We start from the raw sequence: 19,985 nt of genomic DNA, 5'->3' as shown, positions 1-19,985 counted from the left end.
TTAATATTTTTACCCTCCAAGTGTACTGAATTTAACATACAGCACCCTGGCTGGAATGTATTCTTGTCAAAGGACTGCACTAGCTAATACCGGATCTGCATGTGGCCTCTGAACCTCACCGTTCATATTCCTAAGTGATTTCTCTGAAGAGCTGGGCTGTACTTTGGGGCTCAGCTCAAGCAGTTCTGAAGAATGCCCACCGTGCGGACGTTAAGTAATTGTCTTCAGTTGCTTGTAAACACTGAAGCAAGGCAGCTCTCTGAACAGCTGCAACAGGCCTGATGTTTTACCTGAGATCTGCTGGTTCACCATGCACCAGGCAGTGACAGGCTGTAAGAATGACATGGGGGAAGTGCTGTGTACACGTCTAGAATCACATTTCTTCCAGAGATGGGCTCAAACTATAAAATTCAGCTCTGACTCCAAACTCACTCATGGTTATATGGCATTATATCAGCTCAGATAACAGTATTTTTGCATTGTTATTTTACAGCAGTTGTATCCCCCTCTTCCCCCTCCGGCTGAACTGAGCAATGTGCTGTGAGCAGAGGCATAGGAGACAGAATATCTGCTTCATGTTATTGCTGTAAGCAGAGCATTCCTGTAAGCATTCACAAATGGGGAGACCATAACTGTGGAAATCAGCAAGCTATATACATGTGTGATTTATTTTTAAATAAAGAACAGGACAATGAATGCTGGGGTTGACCCCAATACATATGTTTGCAAGACAAGGGTCTAAGAGGTTTAAAAGAGCATGTATATTTTAAAAGGACATTGTCAAGATATCCAGTATATATACTTTAAAAATATGTTTCTCTCTGTTTTAATAATTATCACTTGGAAACAAGATTAAATCGAGTTAATTATCAATATCCATTCCACCACTTTTTCTAGTGAGATACTTCTGCCACAGCATCTCCAGCCTTAACAGTCTAAAAAGAACATACCAAGAATCTCTGAATCTCTCTCTCCCCTCTAGGGGGACTTTTATTTTTGTTATATTTATTTATAGCAACCCTTGACATGAAAGCTCTTTTTTGAATTATTATAGGATTGCTCATTAGAGCTGGGCTGTTGGCAGTTATTCTTTCCTTAAAAAGAAATGACACAAGAATTTGGTTTGAAAAAAAAAACCTACTAAGAATTCCATGGACTGCACAAACATAAAAGGAGAACAAAAGACAGATCCAAATGTTGCCCCCACCAATCATGACAGTGTCCATCATACTGTGGTTAATAAGAAATTTGTTAAATGAGAATAATGTATCTAGTACTTACCAAAATAAGACCTGAGATTAATGAAGAAGTGCCAGTCAGGGCAACATAGAACTTGGGGGTTAATGTGTTCAAAAACATACTCACTGAAAAAGAAAGAGAGGAAATCATGAGTATAACAGCAGGACAGGTTCTTCCTTTTGGCTTCCCCACCACTTCAAATAAATTACTTGTTAACCTTAAAAACAAAATCATGTAAAGCATGTCCCTAGTAGTTTGCCCACACCTGATAAGAGGCAGTCCAGTGTTCTACATACAGGATTTCATTTTCACAACAGATTTAATCACAAGGAGTTATAAATCACTTACAGACTCACTTAGCCTTGTCCATTCCCCACTGCACAACTCCATCACTGCATTTTAAAGCTCTTGAAAAGCTCAATGCCAATAGAGTAGTTAAGGCGGACAATACAATATCTTTTATTGGCCCAACATATCATGGGGAATCCTGAATCGATCTGAATCTGGGTTCAACTCCCTGCTTCGCTTAAGACTTGTGACCATGGGGAAGCCACGTGGGGACAGATTATTCATGGCAGTTAGGCATCTAAAGATGAAAGTTGGTGCCAAATGGGATTTTCAAAAGCACGTCAGTGGCTAACTTCCCATTTTTTAACGCATATTTAGGCATCTAAATATCTTTAAAAATCTGTCCCTTAATCCCATAGTCTCTCAGAACCTCTTCTGTAAAACGGCATGACAACACTTCCCTACCTCACTGGGGCGGGGGGGTTGGGAGGAAAAATGCATGAAAGATTGTGAGGTGTTCAGCCCTACCGTGATAGCTGTACCATAATGCTAGCTGTACTGAACTGCTAGCTTTGCCAATCTAGTTAATTCTAGATTGCCCCCGGGAGCCCTGCAGAGGACGAGTATGGCCCTCAAAACTGGTCATATTGGTCGGGGAGGAGGCATGGCTCGGGTAGCTGCAGAAAAGTTCATTCAGCTCTTATAGACTGACTGGCCTTCCATGGAGGCCTCGAACAGCACTGGCTGGCAGTACAATCATCAGCTGCTCCCTCAGCTCCTTCTGGAAAATTCCTATCGAATTTGAGAGAAAATAATCATCTTTCTATAGTTTTCTGGACTATCCTACAGAACTGAATACAGAGTTACAGCTCCGCTTTAGAATACTATCAGATAGTTACAAACAAACTAATCCAACACTCCAGCAATTAAATCATTCTCTAGTCAGTTATACAGGGCTCTGGAATAGCTTCTAAAGAAGCCTGTTGGTCTACTACTTTCTTTAGGATAGAGAGGCAAATCCTTCCAATTCCAGACAGTTGTGGTCCTCAATGGAGGAAACTGCACTTCTCTGTTCCAGCCCATGACCTACACAGGGTCAAACTTGATGGAGTATCACAGGTATTGCCCTGGCCATGCATGTTTCCTGAACAGATCTACCAGCCTCGTATCTAACTATAAAACAGCCATTTAATATCCTGACTGAAGGCATGGGATGCCTGTGGGTTCACTCAGTTCTTTTCTGTATTTTTAAGAATGATACTTTTTGAAGCTAACCAAACTTAAACTGAACAGTGAAGAGGAGACAGTGAATATATGATATTAATCATCACTGACATGGTTAATTTCCAATATTCTGTAAGAAAATAAATGGTCTTCCAGAGAAGAGTCACATACAAATTGAAACTCCGTCATGCAACAACTCTGCTTTGTTTTGTTTTCACATGCATCTTTTCTCATATTTTTCCTGAAGAAACTATAAATTGTTACAATGTGTGTGTGTTTGGTGGGGGCTTGTGGGGGTGCGTGTGATTTTTCATTCCACTGAATTTACAGTAGCATCAAATTGGCATAGTGGAATCAAGAACCAGATCCCATGCTTTTTAGTTCAGCGTTAATTTTACCCCCCCCAAACAAACTGGAAGTAATAGTGAGCCAAAAACTTAGCTGGTGTAAATTCACATACCTTCACTGATTTCATTGTCTTACTTGGAGCTATAGTTATTTACACCAACTGAGGATCAGGTCCAATATTCAGGATTTCCATTCCATCTTATTTCTTTTCAAATACAAACTGTCTATGAAACATTAGTGCCTGCTAAGTCCAGCCCCAAGCTATGCGGAGAAGGAAGAGGAATGGAAATACTGTAATAATAGCTTTGCCCTATTCAAACCACCCACACGCCCTTTTGAAGAAAATATTCTGGAATGCAAATGTAAGCTTGAGACATAATCAAGCTGTAACCCTGATGGTGTCACTGATAACATTATAGTCTGCCAACTAAATCTCCTGCCCTTCTTAGGCTAATGTATTCCTACAAATAATATCTGCTCAGATATTGCTGTACATGTGTCCCAGGCATTACTTTGCTACAATGTCAACAATTACTTCAGTGGTTGAACTGCATCGAGAGCGTTAGAGTTTGTCATATTAAATTAGAAACATCACCCGAGAGGGTTTTGACTTCCCAATGTTTTAATTACGGAACTTGAGTGAGATACCAAAATACTAAAGCCACGGTGCATTCTAGCTTTAGAAACTGGGGCACCTGTGTGGAATATTGATACAGCCCATTTCACTCAAAGCAGCATTTTCTGTTTAGTTGTGAGAGGGCACTGCTGCAAAAAGAGAAAGTTCTGTCTGGAGAGCAGATGAGTTATGCACAGTCATTCAGGTCTTATCATTATCGACCACACTGAATAAACTCCACATCAGGGAAAATTTGTCTGTGTGGAGAGGGACAGTGCAAGCTTCTCTGTCCACTTAAGATCTGGATTGCCTCTCCATGGAGTAGATCAGACAAGTCACTCCTGCTTGCATTCGGTGCTTTTGGAAGTGGGCTCCTTGACACAGACTCCAAATAGGCCCTGGGTAAAGGGGATTGTTGTTGACATGGCACTTGTCATAGGCTGGGAGAGGGGATACCGGATCCACATTTATACAGAGCACGTAGCCCCAAATCCCTGCGTAAGGGGACAGAGAGAAGGCGGTGCATTTCATCTACCCTAAGACCTGCAGAATTGCTCAAACTTTGTGCAGGTGGAGATAAACTTTCACCCTTAAAGAATATTCCCAATTCCTCCAAAGGGCATTTGGAAAGTTCATCACTGCCTTCATCACAAACAGTCTATACTGATTCCTATTTTAATAATCAGATGTGAGCGGAAATCATTCTATATGAAGGGGATTTTCACTGATCCAATTCTTTGTGCCAATGCACCTGATTTCTCCTCCTTTGCATGTTCTGTCTCTTACTGGGGGCTGTCTTTGTGTTAATTTTTACACTCTTTGCTAAAACAGCCCACTCCAGTAACACCAATACTGCTAAATTTTAGGTTAACCATACATTAGGTGCTGCACCAAGAAAAGCCTTAGTCCCATAATCGGGGTTTTCCCTATGAAGCTATTAAGAGTTTTTACTTCTGCAAATATTTTAAAGAAATTACCAAAGAAGAAAAAAAACCACCTAAAAGTTGAACAAAGCTAATCTGTGTGTTTCAAATGTAACTGAGTTCCTACATATTCTAAGTAACTTCCTTCTCTAAAGCCTCTCGAAGTAAATTAATAATCAAAACTTGAAAATGTCAGTGCCTTTGGAATTGTCGTGTTTGCTTCTACCAGAAACAATTGGCATCTCTGTAAGCAGTGCCCAGGAAAATCTGGATACCCACTCACTTTGTTCAACCACCTACCTTAACGCTAGAGCAAGAGGCCTGAATCAGAGTCAGATTCAGACATATGGGGCCTGATCCAATAACCACTCGAGTTAATGGGAAGATTCCTATGGACCTCAGTGGTTGTGGATCAGGGCCCTGGTGAGAAAAATGATGTGGAAAAATGTGGCATAAAAACTGTCTATAGCTTCACATGAATAGTAATATATGGCAACCTACGTAGAGCTTTACATCATCAAAGCACGGCCTTGTATTAATACTAAGGGCTTGTCTTCACTACGCCGCCAAGTCAATGTAAGCTATGCAAGTTACATTACGTAAGTAACATAACTGAAGTCAACGTACCTTACATCGAGTAGCTGTGCTGTCTTCACTATGCTATGCTGGCAGGAGATGCTCTCCCATTGACATAGCTTACGCGTCTTATTTGGTAGAGTACTGGAGTCGACGGGAGAGCACTCTGCCATCGACTCAGCAAGTCTGGACCAAACCCGCTCAATTGATGCTACTGAATCGATGGCAGCAGTGTCGATTTAATGCCGTAGTGAAGAAAAGCCCTAACTAATTGAGTAAGAAAACATCCTGGTTGGAAGCAGACACCTCTCGCTGTTCCACTGACATTTTTTCCTTTCAACATTTTGGGAAGGTGATGAGGCAAGCCAATTATTCTCTGGTGTCAAATATGGAAGTACAACCCAGGATATCAAAACGCATGCAGAGTTTGTGGTTCTTGGCAATAATAAACATTAACATTTCTGTACTTACACATATTTTTAAAACATTTTTTAAATAGTTTGATATTTCTCAATACTTTAACGAGTCGTTATTTACGATAATGGGTATTTAAAGGAATCTTGAGTTCCCTGGCTTATGAATTTTGGAGTATATAGATTTGGAGAGAGATAGACCAGTTCATACTGCATGAAAGCAGCTATGCTGATGCAGATCTGCTGTACTAGCATAGGCAGCATGCTGCAAAAAAGCAGGGACATTACCACTGGTCTTCACAATCCAATGGTGACATGAATTAATTGCATAGCTCCTACTAATTGTAAACTGAATGGAAGGCTGAGCCAATCTGAGCATTCAGATAGGCTAATGTACTGGCAGCAATAAAACCTGTACAAACCAACTGAAACTGCACCCCCATTAAAAAATCATATGTCTAATATTTTGTGGTTTTCTCATATTCAAGAACAAACTCAAGAAAAGACATTTTCTGGGGATTAACGAGCAGTTGGGGATAACAGCTGTTGCTCTGCACCTTGAACCTGGGTTTCAATCCCAACTCTGCCACTGACCTGCTATGTGACCTTGGCCAAGTCACTTCACCTTTCTGTGCCTGTGTATCTTCCCCCTCCCTTTGTCTGCCTTGTCTCTTTCAAGTGTAAGCTCCTTGGGGCAGGGGCTCTCTCTTACTCTGTTTTTGTATGTATCTAGCACAATGCTCTGATCTCAGGTGGGACTGCTAGGCATTACTGTAATAAAACAAATAACAACAGTAGGAATGAGCAGCTGGTGCAAACTGGATGGAGTGAGAATGAGTGATGAAGGGTGATACAGCCCTGATGAACTGATTGGTTCTATTAACTGTTCCTCTCCAGACATTCTGTCTGGGGGCATTTTAAAGTGGAGAATTTGGGTAAAGTGTAACATTGTTTCCGGTTGTTAGCCGGACTCTACTACAACACACTTTCAACCGTAACTCTTTCATAATTAGTTTTTTTGTTTGCAAACATACAACACTTACGTGTATTTTATCCTGCAGATCTATAACATTTCAAGGTAGCCAGGACTTCTGTCTTCTTAGTTGTACTTTAATGCTATACTGTCTGAGGAAGTGCTCCAATGTGGTTGTGACTGGGGATTTCCTTTCTTCACCATGCACCATTACCTCAAACGGAAACTGCTTACATGCATGACCAGAACATGTTTTATAGAAAGACATTAACTGTTGGGTCAAGTTGTGGTTATCTTCTATAATCACGTACACGTCAGCCAGAGAAAAGTATGATAAGTTCTGATATGGTAAGTTCTCAGATGGGAAACTTTGATGCACTGGGCTGATGCTAGTGAATATTATCATTTATCCACATTCTCTATTTCCTTTTAGACCTACGTCTTTCTCCTTCTTCTAAGAGAAAGCACCAGAGTATGTACTGCAAGAGAAAAACCAATTCTCTGGAGGGAAAGCTACAGCATACAAGATGAGCCAGATAACTTTACAACTTGCTAAATACATCTTCACCAAGCAATCCCATTTATGTTACAGCTGGAATGCTATCTCAGTTTATTTCATTGCACAATTGCATAGATGAAATGGTACTAAGTACTGCAATGAGTTTGGAAAGATGTAGCGAGGATATATGGTGTTTGTTAAATCTAATGTGCTTATTACCTTAACTGTACCTTAGACTGAGGTCTTCTTACATAGGTTTATAAGGTTTAGCCTTTTAAAGCTGTACTAAAATGAAAGCCAATTACCAAACCTCATTATATGGAGTCACTTAAGACAATTAATGGCTTTTGTTCTAAGTACCAGATCAGCACAGTTCAGCCTGCAGACTGAATAGATTTTGCCCTCTTCTGACATGCTAAGTGTGGGGAAGCTATGGCTGTATTGATTCCACTTGATTTTGCACTTGCAGCTGGAAGGATCATTATGTTCATTATTTGTTCAAAAAGCGTCTTTGACTAATGGTTTGCTACAAGGATTAGTTTCAATGCCTTAGATATTAAGATTAGAATAGATAACCCTCACTGCTGGGTGATAACTCAGACATTGACTGACTGCTGGCATTTTTAAACATCAACAAAGGACAAAAAGACCCACAGACTCCTGCGTTATAGAAAAACCTCCGAACTCTGGGATCAAGTGGTGGTCCCTTTCTATAATCATGTGTGTATCCCTAGTCCTCTCCTTGTCCCATAATGAGATACAAAGAGACAGAAGACCTGTCTCCTATCTGAGTTGCTTGTTAGCCTTTTATCTAAGGACCAGATGACCAAAAAGCTATCCATGACCACAAACCAATCACCTGGGAAGCAACAAATGAGTTACTGGTGTGGCTAAGTCTAACTTACATAAAAGGCCATCCCACCCGTCAAGGCAGGATGGTTGGAGCAGGCACAGGGTATTCATGTTGCAAAATCTTAGTAGAAGGATTTAGAGAAAAGCAAGAGGAGCCTATATGCTTACAGTAGCCTGACATTTCTCCCTTCATGTACTCCTCTCACTGTAAGCTGTGTGGTGACTGGCTGAGAATCCTTCCGCCACGAGGAGGTGGGAGCAGGAAATAGATCCGACCTGCAGGACCTTTAAAGCCAGCATGTGCCGACAGATAGTGTTGGACCTGCTAGAAATGCAACGCATCAGCCTGGCCAAGAAGCCGCTCACAGCCATGTTCCCCAGGTGTGCAAATCTGGTTCCCAAACAATTAGACAAAAAAACATTGTTGAAAACAAAACATTTTTCATCCTTGTTGAACATTTTCTACAAAATGTTTAAAGCTTTTCATCATAAAAACAAACACTGAATATTGTTTGGTTTTCAGCAATCAAAAACTGAAAACTTTCAGCTTCTCAGACACAAATTATTGGTTTAACTGAAAAGTTTTACCTGTCTGGTCCAAATTTTCAGTTGCCAAAAATTAGACTATTTTGGTTTTGGGTTATTGGGTATTTTTTTAAAAAACTACAAATTTCATCAGAAACAGATATTCCAAAACAGAAAATGTCTCATTTGACTGAAAAGCCATGTTTTTGTCAAAAAAAAAAAAAAAAAAAAAAATCTTAAATGAAAAATCTTGATCCATTCTACTGTCAACATCAACATGGCACTTAGACAGACAGGCTGTGCTTGAGCAATATTAGTGTCTTCTCACAGTGGCTGAGCAAAATGTGTTTGTAGCATTCCCAGCTCTTGTTCAAGGAATCGATATTCTTACCTCAAGAATCTTCCTCTATCTAACCTCTCTATTTTAGGAATTTCTAAGAGGCTGTTCACCTTGGTATCTAAGCAATTGTGAGATGTTTGTGGACAACACTAGAATGATAAGAGGCAGCAAGTTCATGGAGACTCGCCCAGGATGCATAGTAGCTAATATCATTATCCTATTACTGAAAATATATCTGTGCTTCCTGCTTATATAATGTCTGCTGGTTTTTTATTGGAAAGATGAGTGAAAGAAAATGGATTTTATGGGGAGGGGGAAGTGTTTATCTTTTTAAGCTCTTTTTGTAGTAAAACTGTAGAGAAAGCAATGTTTCTAGCACTGACAAATGTTTGGACAATTCTTGATGCCCCTCTGAAGGTGCAATGACACAGCATTAGACAGAGAAAGATCACTGAATTCCAATGTAATGAGTTTTGTAGAAGAAATCAAGAGAAACAATCACACCATTTTTCTGTGTTGTTACCTGTGAGGCTCACTAGAACAGGAAAGATACTGTAATATTTTTCAATAATTGGTGCTCTGGGTAATGTGGCATTGAAAGTAGGAAAATGGTTTCTTCACTAAGTGTGATTCATTATTCCTATAATTAACGTCCCACCTTTTGAATCACTCAGATAATAATTTGTACCAAATGAAAAGGTTGCTGCAGTATGAGGAAATCTATTACCACATTTCCAGGAATTTTCAGGGAAGGTTAAGCACCAAGTTTGACCTTCACAAGACAACCTAAGTTATCTGGGGGTTTCAGAGGGTATCAAAAGCTTTTGATAATTGGGAGGTTTCTATGGTAGCTCTGCAGATATCACTGAAGTCTACATGCTGGTCCTGATGACCTTTGGGGAAGCCAATCCTGTTTTGTGTAACAGGGATTTGCATAAATGCGGTACACATACAGGATATTTAATTTAAAGCATTGCAAATTGCAACAGGCTTCAAACAATATGTGTTTTAAGATGGCTAAATGTAAATGTGTACATCTAGGAACAAATGTGTAAGCCATACTTACAGGATGGTGGACTCTGTTCTGGGAAGCAATGATTCTGAAAAAGATTTGGGGGTAGGGGTGGAAAATCAACTGAATATGAGCTCCCAGTGTGATGCTGTGACCAAAAAGAGCTAATGCGATTGTGGGATGCATAAACAGGGAAATCTTAGAAATAGAGAGGTTTTTTCACATTGGTGTGACTGCTGCTGGAATACTGTGTCCAGTTTTGGTGCCCACAATTAAAAAAGGATGTTGATAAATTGGAGAGGAGTCAGAGAAGAGCCAGGAGACTGATTAAAAGATAAGAAAACCTATTTTATAGTGATAGACTCAAGGAGATCAATCTATTTAGTTTAACAAAGAGACGGTTATGAGATGACTTAATTACAGTCTGTAAGTACCTACATGGTGAACAAATATTTAATGTTTCAATAATAATTTAATCTAGCAGAGAAATATATAACATGCTCCAACGGCTGGAAGCTGAAGCTAGACAAATTCACAGTGGAAATAAAGCTTACGTTTTTAACAGTGAGAGTAATTAACCATTGGAACAATTTACCAAAGTTTGTGGTGGATTCTCCATCACTGACAATTTTTAAATCAAGATGGATGTTTTGCTTAGAGACATGCTCTAGGAATCATTTTGGGAAATTCTATTGCCTGCACTATACAGGAAGTCAGACTAGATGATGACAGTGGTCCCTTCTGGCTTTAGAATCTATGACTCTATAAAAAGAAATAGCGGAAAGCACAACACACTGCAAACACCCTCACCACGAAAAAGTGGAATGAATAAATGTCACTTAAAACATTGCAATCCATTTGAAGTGCGCTATTCAAGTCTGGACCGTTCTGGTATTGTTTTATATGTCAAACACAGTAATAATCTATATAATTAAGTCCCTAAGCACCTTTGGAGGTTTAACAAACATCTAGCAAAGGGGTCTTTATGTAGTCTTAAAGGCTTAGAAGGGTCATGTGTTTTTATTGTTAAAAGAAACTCAGAGATAGATGATAGATAGATAGATATAGTTACACAAACTGGCTGGATGGGTTGGGGAGATAAAAAGGAACAAGAGTTTCTCTTGTGAATAGTGTAACATTTTTCCACCCTACAAGTTTAGCTTGCAACCATTCCACTTGTCCTATAACCCTGCTGGAGCAAACCATGTAAGCAGAACTGGGTGACGTCAGTTGTTGGGTGGGAGATCTCCAACAGACACCTGCACTATGGTGCTGCATTAAGTGAGCAGCTTGTTGTTGATTCAGTAAGTGATATTCTTCCCTTTCAGTCAGTAATGGAGTTAGTGGCCACTGATTCTTCAGTCCTGATTACCAATGGTTACCAAAAACCCATCAATGTAAAATCTAGTTCATTTAAAAAATGAGAGAAAAGTGGTACCTCTGCCCCTATGTCCTCCGGACAATTTTTGTGGTTTTTACATTAATCATATATTTCTATTTTAAGCATCTTTAACTGATATCTGTTGCTGTGTGAAAGACTCACACAAACAACAAGGGAAATTAACTGACTATGCAAGGGGATCAATGAAACTGACCACACACAGTGTTGTCAAATGCATAAAGAAAAAGAAGCTGAACAACCCTGAGGTATTTTCTTCCTCTATTCTTTTTCAGTTCTAGTAAATGTAGGTGTTACTTGTAAGAAACATTGGTAAAAAACCTCTAAGACAAGTGTGTTTGCTAAGTTGGGGTCCTTTTAAAGACAGAATAGTTATTTACCCCACACGAACAGTGGTTCTTCAAGATGTTATAGTCAGTGCGGATCCCACTGTAGATGTCCATGTGCCTCATGCATGTGAAACCGGATTTTTTTGACTAGCAGTCTCCATAAGGGCCACACACATACCCTGTATCTCCTTGTACTCCCACGGGACAACATAAAGAACAGGGAGTCTGCAAGCCTCCCTAAATTCCCTTGCAATTCAAAGCCCATACTGCTGAGGACTACAAAAGGCAGGGAGGAAGGGTGGGTTGTAGGATCTACACTAACTATATATAAGGTCTCGAAGAACCACAGCTACAGTAGGGTAGGTAACCGTTTTTTCTTCTTTGAGTATGCATCAGTGTGAATTCCCATTGTAGTGACTGGTAAGCAGTATCCTCCCTAGACAGGGTGGGTTGTCAGCTGTATCTTTCAAACACAGACTGAAATACTGCTCTCCCAAATTTGGCATCTGATCAGGCTGCCATGTTAAATGCATAATGTTTAACAGAAGTTAGTGGGTCACATGGCTGCCTTGCAGATCTCAGAGACAGGCACATATCTGAAGTAGGTGGATGATGATGCCTGTGTCCTGGCGGAGTGCGCATTGATGTTCAGAGGGAGAGGCTTGCCAACCAATTTAGGTTAGGTGGAACTACAATGTGTGATCCACTTTGAGATTTTCTGTGACGAAAGAGATTAGACTTCTAATGAGTCGGACATGGCCACCAAGAGGTGGGGAGACAGCCTAAATGGCTTGGCCCTGTTGAGATAACAGAGTAGGGCTCTGGAAACATCCAAGTACACAGCTTGTTCTTTCCCAGGGTTGAATGTGTTTTTGGCAAGACAACTGGTAAGCTGTTGAATTGGGTCAAGTGGAATTCCAAGACCACCTTAGGGATGAATTTGAGCCTTACTTTATTATGTCCTTAAACTCCTTTCTGTCATGAGTGAACTTGGTGAGGAAGATCATCCTGTGTCACGTTAGAAAGTCACATTTCGCCAGCAGACCTGGCAGTTAGCCAAACACGGCTATAGCAAAGCTGAGGAGCGTGACTTTCTCCCAAGCAGGTTGAGGCATTTGGGGTCTTTGTACTCCAGCATACTTCTGTTTGATGTCAACTTTTCTTGTGTGGCTCATATGACTAAGGAGTCTGTGTTGGGGTGAGTGCAGAAGTACTCAAAACCCAAAGGGGTTACCTGGTGCCTCTTCTCAGCTCACTTTGCCATTGGTGTTATAGTGGTTGGCATCTGTCACAGGGCTTTAGTGAGATCTCATTAATGGGGCGGGCGGCCCTAACTGGACTAGTAGTTGACAGGATGTTGAACAGCTTGTGGGACTGCTCTGAGATGACCAAAATCTCAATGTTCAGAGTATCAGCAATGCACACAAGCAATTCCTGAAATGCTTTAAAGTCAGCCAGTGCCAAGAATGCTGCTTCATCTAGCGATGAGGAGGAGGGAGCCTCAGGTGGTGAGATGAGGTGCTGGTGCTGTTCCATCCCTGGATCCAAATTCTCTTGATATTCTGATGTCAGAGGTCTAGCCAGGGATGCCATTGAAGAGGGAGTCCTCTTTCTCTTCGTCAGTGGTGCAGGCCGACTCCTCAATTCCTGTGAAGGTGGATCCAGTACCCCACACAGAGCCGTGGTGGCATTCTGTAAGAGTACGGAAGGCTCACGAATTGTTGACTGAACTCATGCCAGTCTCAATGGACTGATGATAACTGGGGCCTTTAGGAGAAACCCATAGGTTTCTCAGCTGTAACAATCACAGACCTCAGTAGGGAAGGTTCTCTGCTCAGTGATGAGGAGAACATATGTCCTAGTGATGGTGAGGAGGAGAACTCTTCTAGGGGCAACAGTGATGTGTAAGGCACTTTCAGTAGTGGAGTCTGTACCAACAGATGTCATGTCACCAATGGTGCACCTCGTTCTGCTCATGCCTCATCCCGCAGGGCTGGGGTCAGTGCCAAGCGGAGCATCTTTGGAGTCAGCAAACTCTGCTGCATTGCAGTCTGCTCCTTCTCTCCATTTCCTGATGCCATATGGGGCTGGAGTTTTCTCCGTAGGCTTTGCTCTACCTGTCCCTATGGAAGGAAACAGCTCCTTCTGTCTTGGTTCTTGGAGTGACCCCTTTTGGTATTAAACTTTGACACCTGGAGTATTGGTTTCAGCTTTGACATTGAAGTAAAGGTTGGCACGAATGCCAGTTGTGTTGCCGGTGTTAATGTTGGTTGCCAGTTCTTTCCTCAGCACTGTTGTCTCTATGGTTGTCTTAAGCATCGTTTATTTGCTCAGTGCAGTTCTAGATGATGCTGGCTTGTCTATTAGTAGGATTCTAGAGCTTGGTTACCTCTCGGTCTAATGAGACCTTCATGGACTCTTCCAGAAGGAGAAGTTTCAGCCTTTCATCTCATGATCCATGAGGCCTTGTGGAGAAGGATAAGCAGACCAAGCATCTGCTTGGAATGTGTGATTCCCTCAGACAGAAGAGATGCCTACTGTGCCCATCCTTCAGAGGGCTTAGTCCATCACAGGATGGAAAGGGCTTGAAGCCCACGGGTTTTGAGTCCATCATTAGAGAAGCCCAGTATAGAGTGACTGGCCAGTGAAGTTTGGTCCAGACAGCTGGGGATGGCCTCCTGGAGGTCAAGGCAAGAGATCGGAAATGTTTCTGATGATTTGCAGAAGATTATGAAGATTAGCCTGAGCTAAGAACTAGTGGTTAGAGATTCCCCAGGTTCTGTCCTGCTGCCATGGGCAATAAGAGGGAACTGAGGAAGGGCTGCAGCTGCCTAGCCCTTTATGCCCTCATATGGTAGCATGAAGAGGCTCAGGGCACATGTGTTGCCCTGCTAGGCACTGCTAGTCAAAAAATCTCGCACTCGAGACATATGTGCAACTACAGTGGTATCCACACTGACACACACTCAAAGAACCTACATTACTCATTGTAAGAAGGGTATTAACTAGAGTCCCCTGGGCAAATGCCAACCTGGGTAAATAGATTTTGCCTGCCTACCTTCCTCCAGCAGGTTTAACTGGATAAGACATACTTCACTTCTGTCCAAAAACTGCAGAGTATTGTTATTGCGTTTCACCCCAGAGATGGCTGCATTTCAGTAATGGATGAATTGATCCTTGATATAGGCCCCAATCCTGTAATGACCTCTGTGTGAGTGGATTCCTGTGCCTACATGGGAGTTCATTGCAGGATCAGGGGCATCATCCTTAAAGTGCATTGGGATAAAAAAGCCCTACCTAAATATTGGAACATTATCACATAGAGGAGTGGGAAATATATAAAGTGCATTTCCTCATTACAGTATTTAAATTACAAAGGGCTGAGGGATTGCTAATAAACATTAACAATAAAGATTTTGATTTAGTCTTTAGTAATCTTCCAGAGAAAAAGACAGATGAATGCATATAGTATTTTGCTTATTGAATAATTGATGCTTTTGTTCTAAAAATGAATCATGGCTAAATTCAGGAGAGGGTTGAGCGCAACGCTCGCTGACTGTCCTGTTCAATACTCCTTTTCTTTTAAAAAAATTACTGAATGTCTTCAGAGGTGGCTGACATTGTGACTGCAAGAAGGAATAGAAAGCGGCTCAATACACACAGAATAAGAGTCAGATGCACACCTTGTTAGGGCCGCTTCAGCACCACACAGAATTCTCATTTGGCCTGCATCAAACATCAATGTTCCCAGAAACTGTGCACAAGTGTGCCAATTCAAGTGCTTAGTATTATCTACCAATTATTCTTTCAGCTTTTCTCTCTCTCCAGCTGAATAACTTGGATACAGAAATGAAACATGCAATGCTGTATTAGTTAAGCAAACAGGGCACTGACAGTAGGTAAGGTGAGAGTCATGTGCATGAATATAAATGTAACAGGACTAATTATAACCAGTACTTCTGCATATACCACCTGTTACAAATCAAGCAGTGGGGAAATGTTCTGTGTGGCATTCCATACCAGGCTGCAGATAATTGATTATGGCCGAAGCGTAGGTCTTGTAGTGTGGAAAACTGAGTTTTTTTAGAATGTTTCTGTGAGATTAGCGACTTGATGCCTGTCTTTCTTGCACTAGTTGCTGGAAATATTCGGTAAGTACGATATGGCAGAAAGAGGACAGCATTCCACTGTAATGTGTGATTAGTTATAATAATTTGCACTTCTATAGTATCTTCCATTTAGGATCACAAAAAGCTTACCAACACTAAAAACTGTATGGGTGCACAGGGGACATAAGTGGGATTAAAATTTGCCTACATGCTCCTGTGCAGCCTTCCTGGGCCCTGACTTGAGCAGCTACCCTTGGTGTTTACATACGCAGAATATTCTGAAAAATTTTCTTTGCGGCTAAAACTTCCCACATTTGGTCTCAGTGCAGAGATGAATGTTTCTGGGAAGTCTGAGGGAAAAACCCTTCGGTCATTTTTAGAAGTGGAGAACCCCCATCTCTCTGTCTCTCACACACACTCTTTCCGCAACATAACTCTTCAGAGACTAGCATCTTAATGGGCCCTTGTGAAAGGCCAATATGAAAGCAAACCCTACAAGTACAGCTGAATGCTTTTCAGACTGCCAGTCTCCTCAGAAATACTGGGACTTTTAAACCTGCTAAGTGTGTCTAAGTGCTCTGCATTCTGGCATTTAAATGACTAACGAAACCATTATTGCTCATTACTCAATGTACAGAAATAGCACCAAAAGGAGAGTTTCTTTTCCAGCTAGGAGATCCTATTAAAAAGAACCACATTTTGATATGCAGCCAATGAGGGAACATGGCTTCTGAAATGGGAGGTGGGAGACCTGGGCTCTATTCCCTGCCTCACCCCTGACCTGCTGTGTGATCTCAGGCAATGGCAATGTTTGCCATTCTGTGACTCAGTTTCCCTGTCTGCAAAATAAGAATTACACTTTGTAAAGGGCTTGGGAAAAAGAGCTACCTGTTATTATACAGTCAAGAAAAAAAGGGAAGCTTTGGGCTTGTTTGCAAACCTGGATTGCATTTTCATAAAAAAAGCATCATAAAATATGGGTAGAGTGAACTCTACTTTAACCTTCCTTGGAGAGGGAAAATCTTCCAGGTGTTCTCTCTTACAAACACAAGAAAATTAATCTCTCACAGTATAAAACAGAAAATAGCTGATTATATTCAAAGACTGATATTTCAGTCAGTACTTCTAAACAGACAGTTCCTATCAGCATGCACGGGGGGCAGGATAGCTTTTCCTATGGTGCTCTATGAAGAAAACTTGCTGGTCTGAGTTAAGTTAGGAGGAGCAAAGAGGAGCTGTAGAGAAAGAGGACATGTGAAGGTGATAAGGGTGGAAAACTGCTTTGAGAGCTGCTAACACAATTTTTCAGACCTAAAAAGCCCTGAAGAGAAAGAGCATAAAATCTATCTGTAGCAAACAATACTGGGTCTTTAAAGAGCCAAGACACCTATTACCAGTGATTAATTTTTGCCAGGGCTGAGCCCCGGCACCTCTCGGCTTGCAAGTTCATAGCTTCAGCACCTCTGGGCTTGCTGCATCAGTTATGAATGTAAAAAAATTGCTTGAGCCCCAGCACCTCTTTCATTACAGATTAAGCACTGCCTATCCCACAATCTTACTACTCCTTGTTGTTTCATTTTTTTAAAGAGCTAAAACTAAACTTGGGAAGGAGGCGCTCATCAGTCAGAGCTCCAAAAAAGGAGAGGCACCATCAAGGACAAATGGAGGCCATGAAAGAGTTATGCAGTTTGCATGTGGCTTATTTTTTTTTCACCTGGCAAAGAGATGCAACTGAAGAGGAGCCCAGTCTGAGCACTGAACATGAGAAGTGCCATTAGCAGAGAGAAGATACTGCTAAAGACCTTCTCAGCTTGCTAAAGTCAGGCTGCCAGAAGGGAACTTAACCTGAAACATCCCAAGGGAAGAGTGTGAGTTCTGTGTATGGGCTGAGGCTCGCCAGAGAGCTGCCGCAGAGAGAATGCCAGTGTCAACAGGAGCCAAAGGCAGTCACATGAAATGCTTTGCAGGCTTGAAACAGAATCAAGAGATGATTATTGTTTTATACCCATATTCAAAATATATTTAGCTGACATGTATCAGGGAAAGATTTGCTTACTCCTGCAAACACCCGCTGAAAAGAGAAAAAATATTGCATTAATTCCTTCCAAAGATTATCCAGCATTCCTTTTTCTCTCCAGTAATTTTTCCTCGCATAAATCTTTGCATGATCAGGGCCTTCATTTCTAAACTAATTAAATACATTCTTCCCTTTTCTTCTTTGAGAGCTTTAGCAAAATGCCTATCCCAGGAAAACGAATCTCTTCAATCAGCGACTCCTGCAAGGGCTTTGTTGACTTCCTCCTCCAAAATGTTGTTTTTAGTCTGCTGAGAAATCATCATCTGTACCAACTATTTCAGTCTTGTTGCTACTGGAAGTGCACTAAGGATTATTATCTAAATAACAGGGAGTCATTAGCTCTTCCCTCAAGCAGGTTTTTTCACCTGGGAGATTTCCCAGAATAATTTAATAGTCTTGAATAGGCAAACCCCTCAGAGATTACTCTGCAAACCCCAGCCAGAACTCTAATAGGCAGCAGTTCTGCAATTATCTTGTTCTCTGAGATTCTGAAGTATTTATTGATTTTCAAAAATTATATACATGTTTTTAAATTTTATGTTTTACAGATAGGAAATGATGCTAGAGAAAAAGCAGGAATACAAACAAAAATCACTTCTTCTAGGAAGCTTATTCCAATTTACAGTAACAGAATATGAATTAGGAAAGAAAAATGGTCTACATACTATATACTCTGTGCTAATATTACCAAAGCTGTAAGCCTCGTACCCTGAGCGGAGAGGTAAAGCCAAACATATATATATATGTCAGGGATGCTAGGATCTCACACAATGAAAACGTAGCAATTTTTTGGCACACTGAAAATATTAAATGTATATCAATAGTATCCCCCTCAGTGTGTGTTGTGGGGGAGGGTAGAGGGTAAATGAATGATACTGACGCTAAACTGCAGATACACATATAGTGAAGCACAGAAATGCCGCAAATAATAATTCAAACACAACGTCCTTCTGAGTTACAGCAGTCTGACTGCACGGATTCGAAAATAAATAAATAAATAAAAATCACACTTCCTTCAAAGAAACCTAATCAAGTTTGTGGTGCAGTAAGGACCAGCAGCAGAGCTGGTGAGGAGAAGCCGCTTCACTAAAGTGGCTAGATAAATACTCAGTGTTATGCATGCTTGGGACTCACCAACAAGCAAACACACAGGTTCACTACAGTAAATCCTTCATTTGGTTAGAAATTAAAGGGATAACTTGATTCTTTTATCATGCAGTTTTCTTTTTATGGCATCAAGTAATTTCCTCCAGGTCCCTGTGGAGGAACTTAAATCAAGAAAACCAACCTCCTGGGGTTCATTACTTTCTAGTTTTCTTGCAGCATCAACCACGGACTCTTTTCCTCTTGCTCTCTGCTAGTCTATCCAATTCTTAATACCATGTTTAGCACCAAAGAGCTGAATGAGCACGGCAAAGAAAGTGCTCCAGGCTTTGCCCCCAAATGGGCTTATTTAGATGTCCTGCTATAGCCTGTTTGTTGAAAACGGAATCATCCTGTAAACAGTAGGCCCTTTGTCTACTAAAAAGCACATATTTGCACCTACTTCTCCTTCTGGCAAATCTGTAATGTGTTAGTTATATGAACAAGTGTTATTTTCCAAGCACAGAATCCTCATGCACACCACAACCATTTTCTCTCTCTCCAATACTTCACGTTTTTCATGGCTCTTCTCACCTGAGTCTCTGTGACGCCCACCCACTTGCTTTCCTCAATTGAAGTTCTTTCTATGGCCTCTGCCCAGCAGTCTAAATGATTCATTCTAGCTGTCATCTGCTTCAATTTAGATTCAATTCTCAATGTAATTTGAAAAACAGAACAGAATGAGGATATTCTCCTATTCTACATAAATGCAGTGTGCATTGTCGCAGGAAAACATAGGACAATAATGCAAAATTTCTGTATGTTTTTAGAACCAAGAACATACAAGAAAAAAGTTTCTTTTTCATAATAATCCATTATCATCTGCCTCTGATGCCTTACATGGCATAACAATCCTCTCTCTACATGCGATATAATCATATAGAAAACTATGGGCTAAATGTACAGCTAGCACAGTCAAAGACAACTCCATGTACCCACCTAAGCTACATACCATGACTTCAAATAGAGTAGCTGCAAAAGTAGATGAACTCTTAAACATGATCTTGATTTCATGCAAATAACCTTATCTACAGAGAAAAGAGACAAACCATGATATAGATGCAGAATAATTCATTGTTTCTCAATGGAATATTTTTCAA

The 19,985-nt window shown here is 40.8% G+C and overlaps 1 protein-coding gene across 5 annotated transcripts in view; it reads right to left on the bottom strand.

Moving 5' to 3' along the window:
* ST7 (suppression of tumorigenicity 7) overlaps positions 1–19,985 on the bottom strand; it is a 203,306-nt gene that overhangs the window by 98,398 nt on the left and 84,923 nt on the right. For 4 of the 5 annotated variants that reach the window (XR_010922857.1, XM_067564248.1, XM_067564249.1 and 1 more), the window contains exon 2: positions 1,282–1,364. Coding sequence is in view for 4 of the 5 variants with exons in the window: in XM_067564248.1 (XP_067420349.1) it covers positions 1,282–1,364 (83 nt within the window). In the remaining variant the exon portion in view is untranslated. Of the gene's footprint in view, positions 1–1,281; positions 1,365–6,670; positions 6,761–19,985 lie in introns of those variants that run through there. The other variant, XM_067564250.1, reaches the window with a different exon arrangement.

This window comes from Emydura macquarii, unplaced genomic scaffold (assembly GCF_026122565.2).
Source record: "Emydura macquarii macquarii isolate MOO-44397 ecotype Brisbane River unplaced genomic scaffold, CSIRO-AGI_Emac_v2 contig_2636, whole genome shotgun sequence".
NCBI classification, from domain to species: domain Eukaryota; kingdom Metazoa; phylum Chordata; order Testudines; family Chelidae; genus Emydura; species Emydura macquarii.
This window is presented reverse-complemented; position numbering and strand designations above follow the sequence as displayed.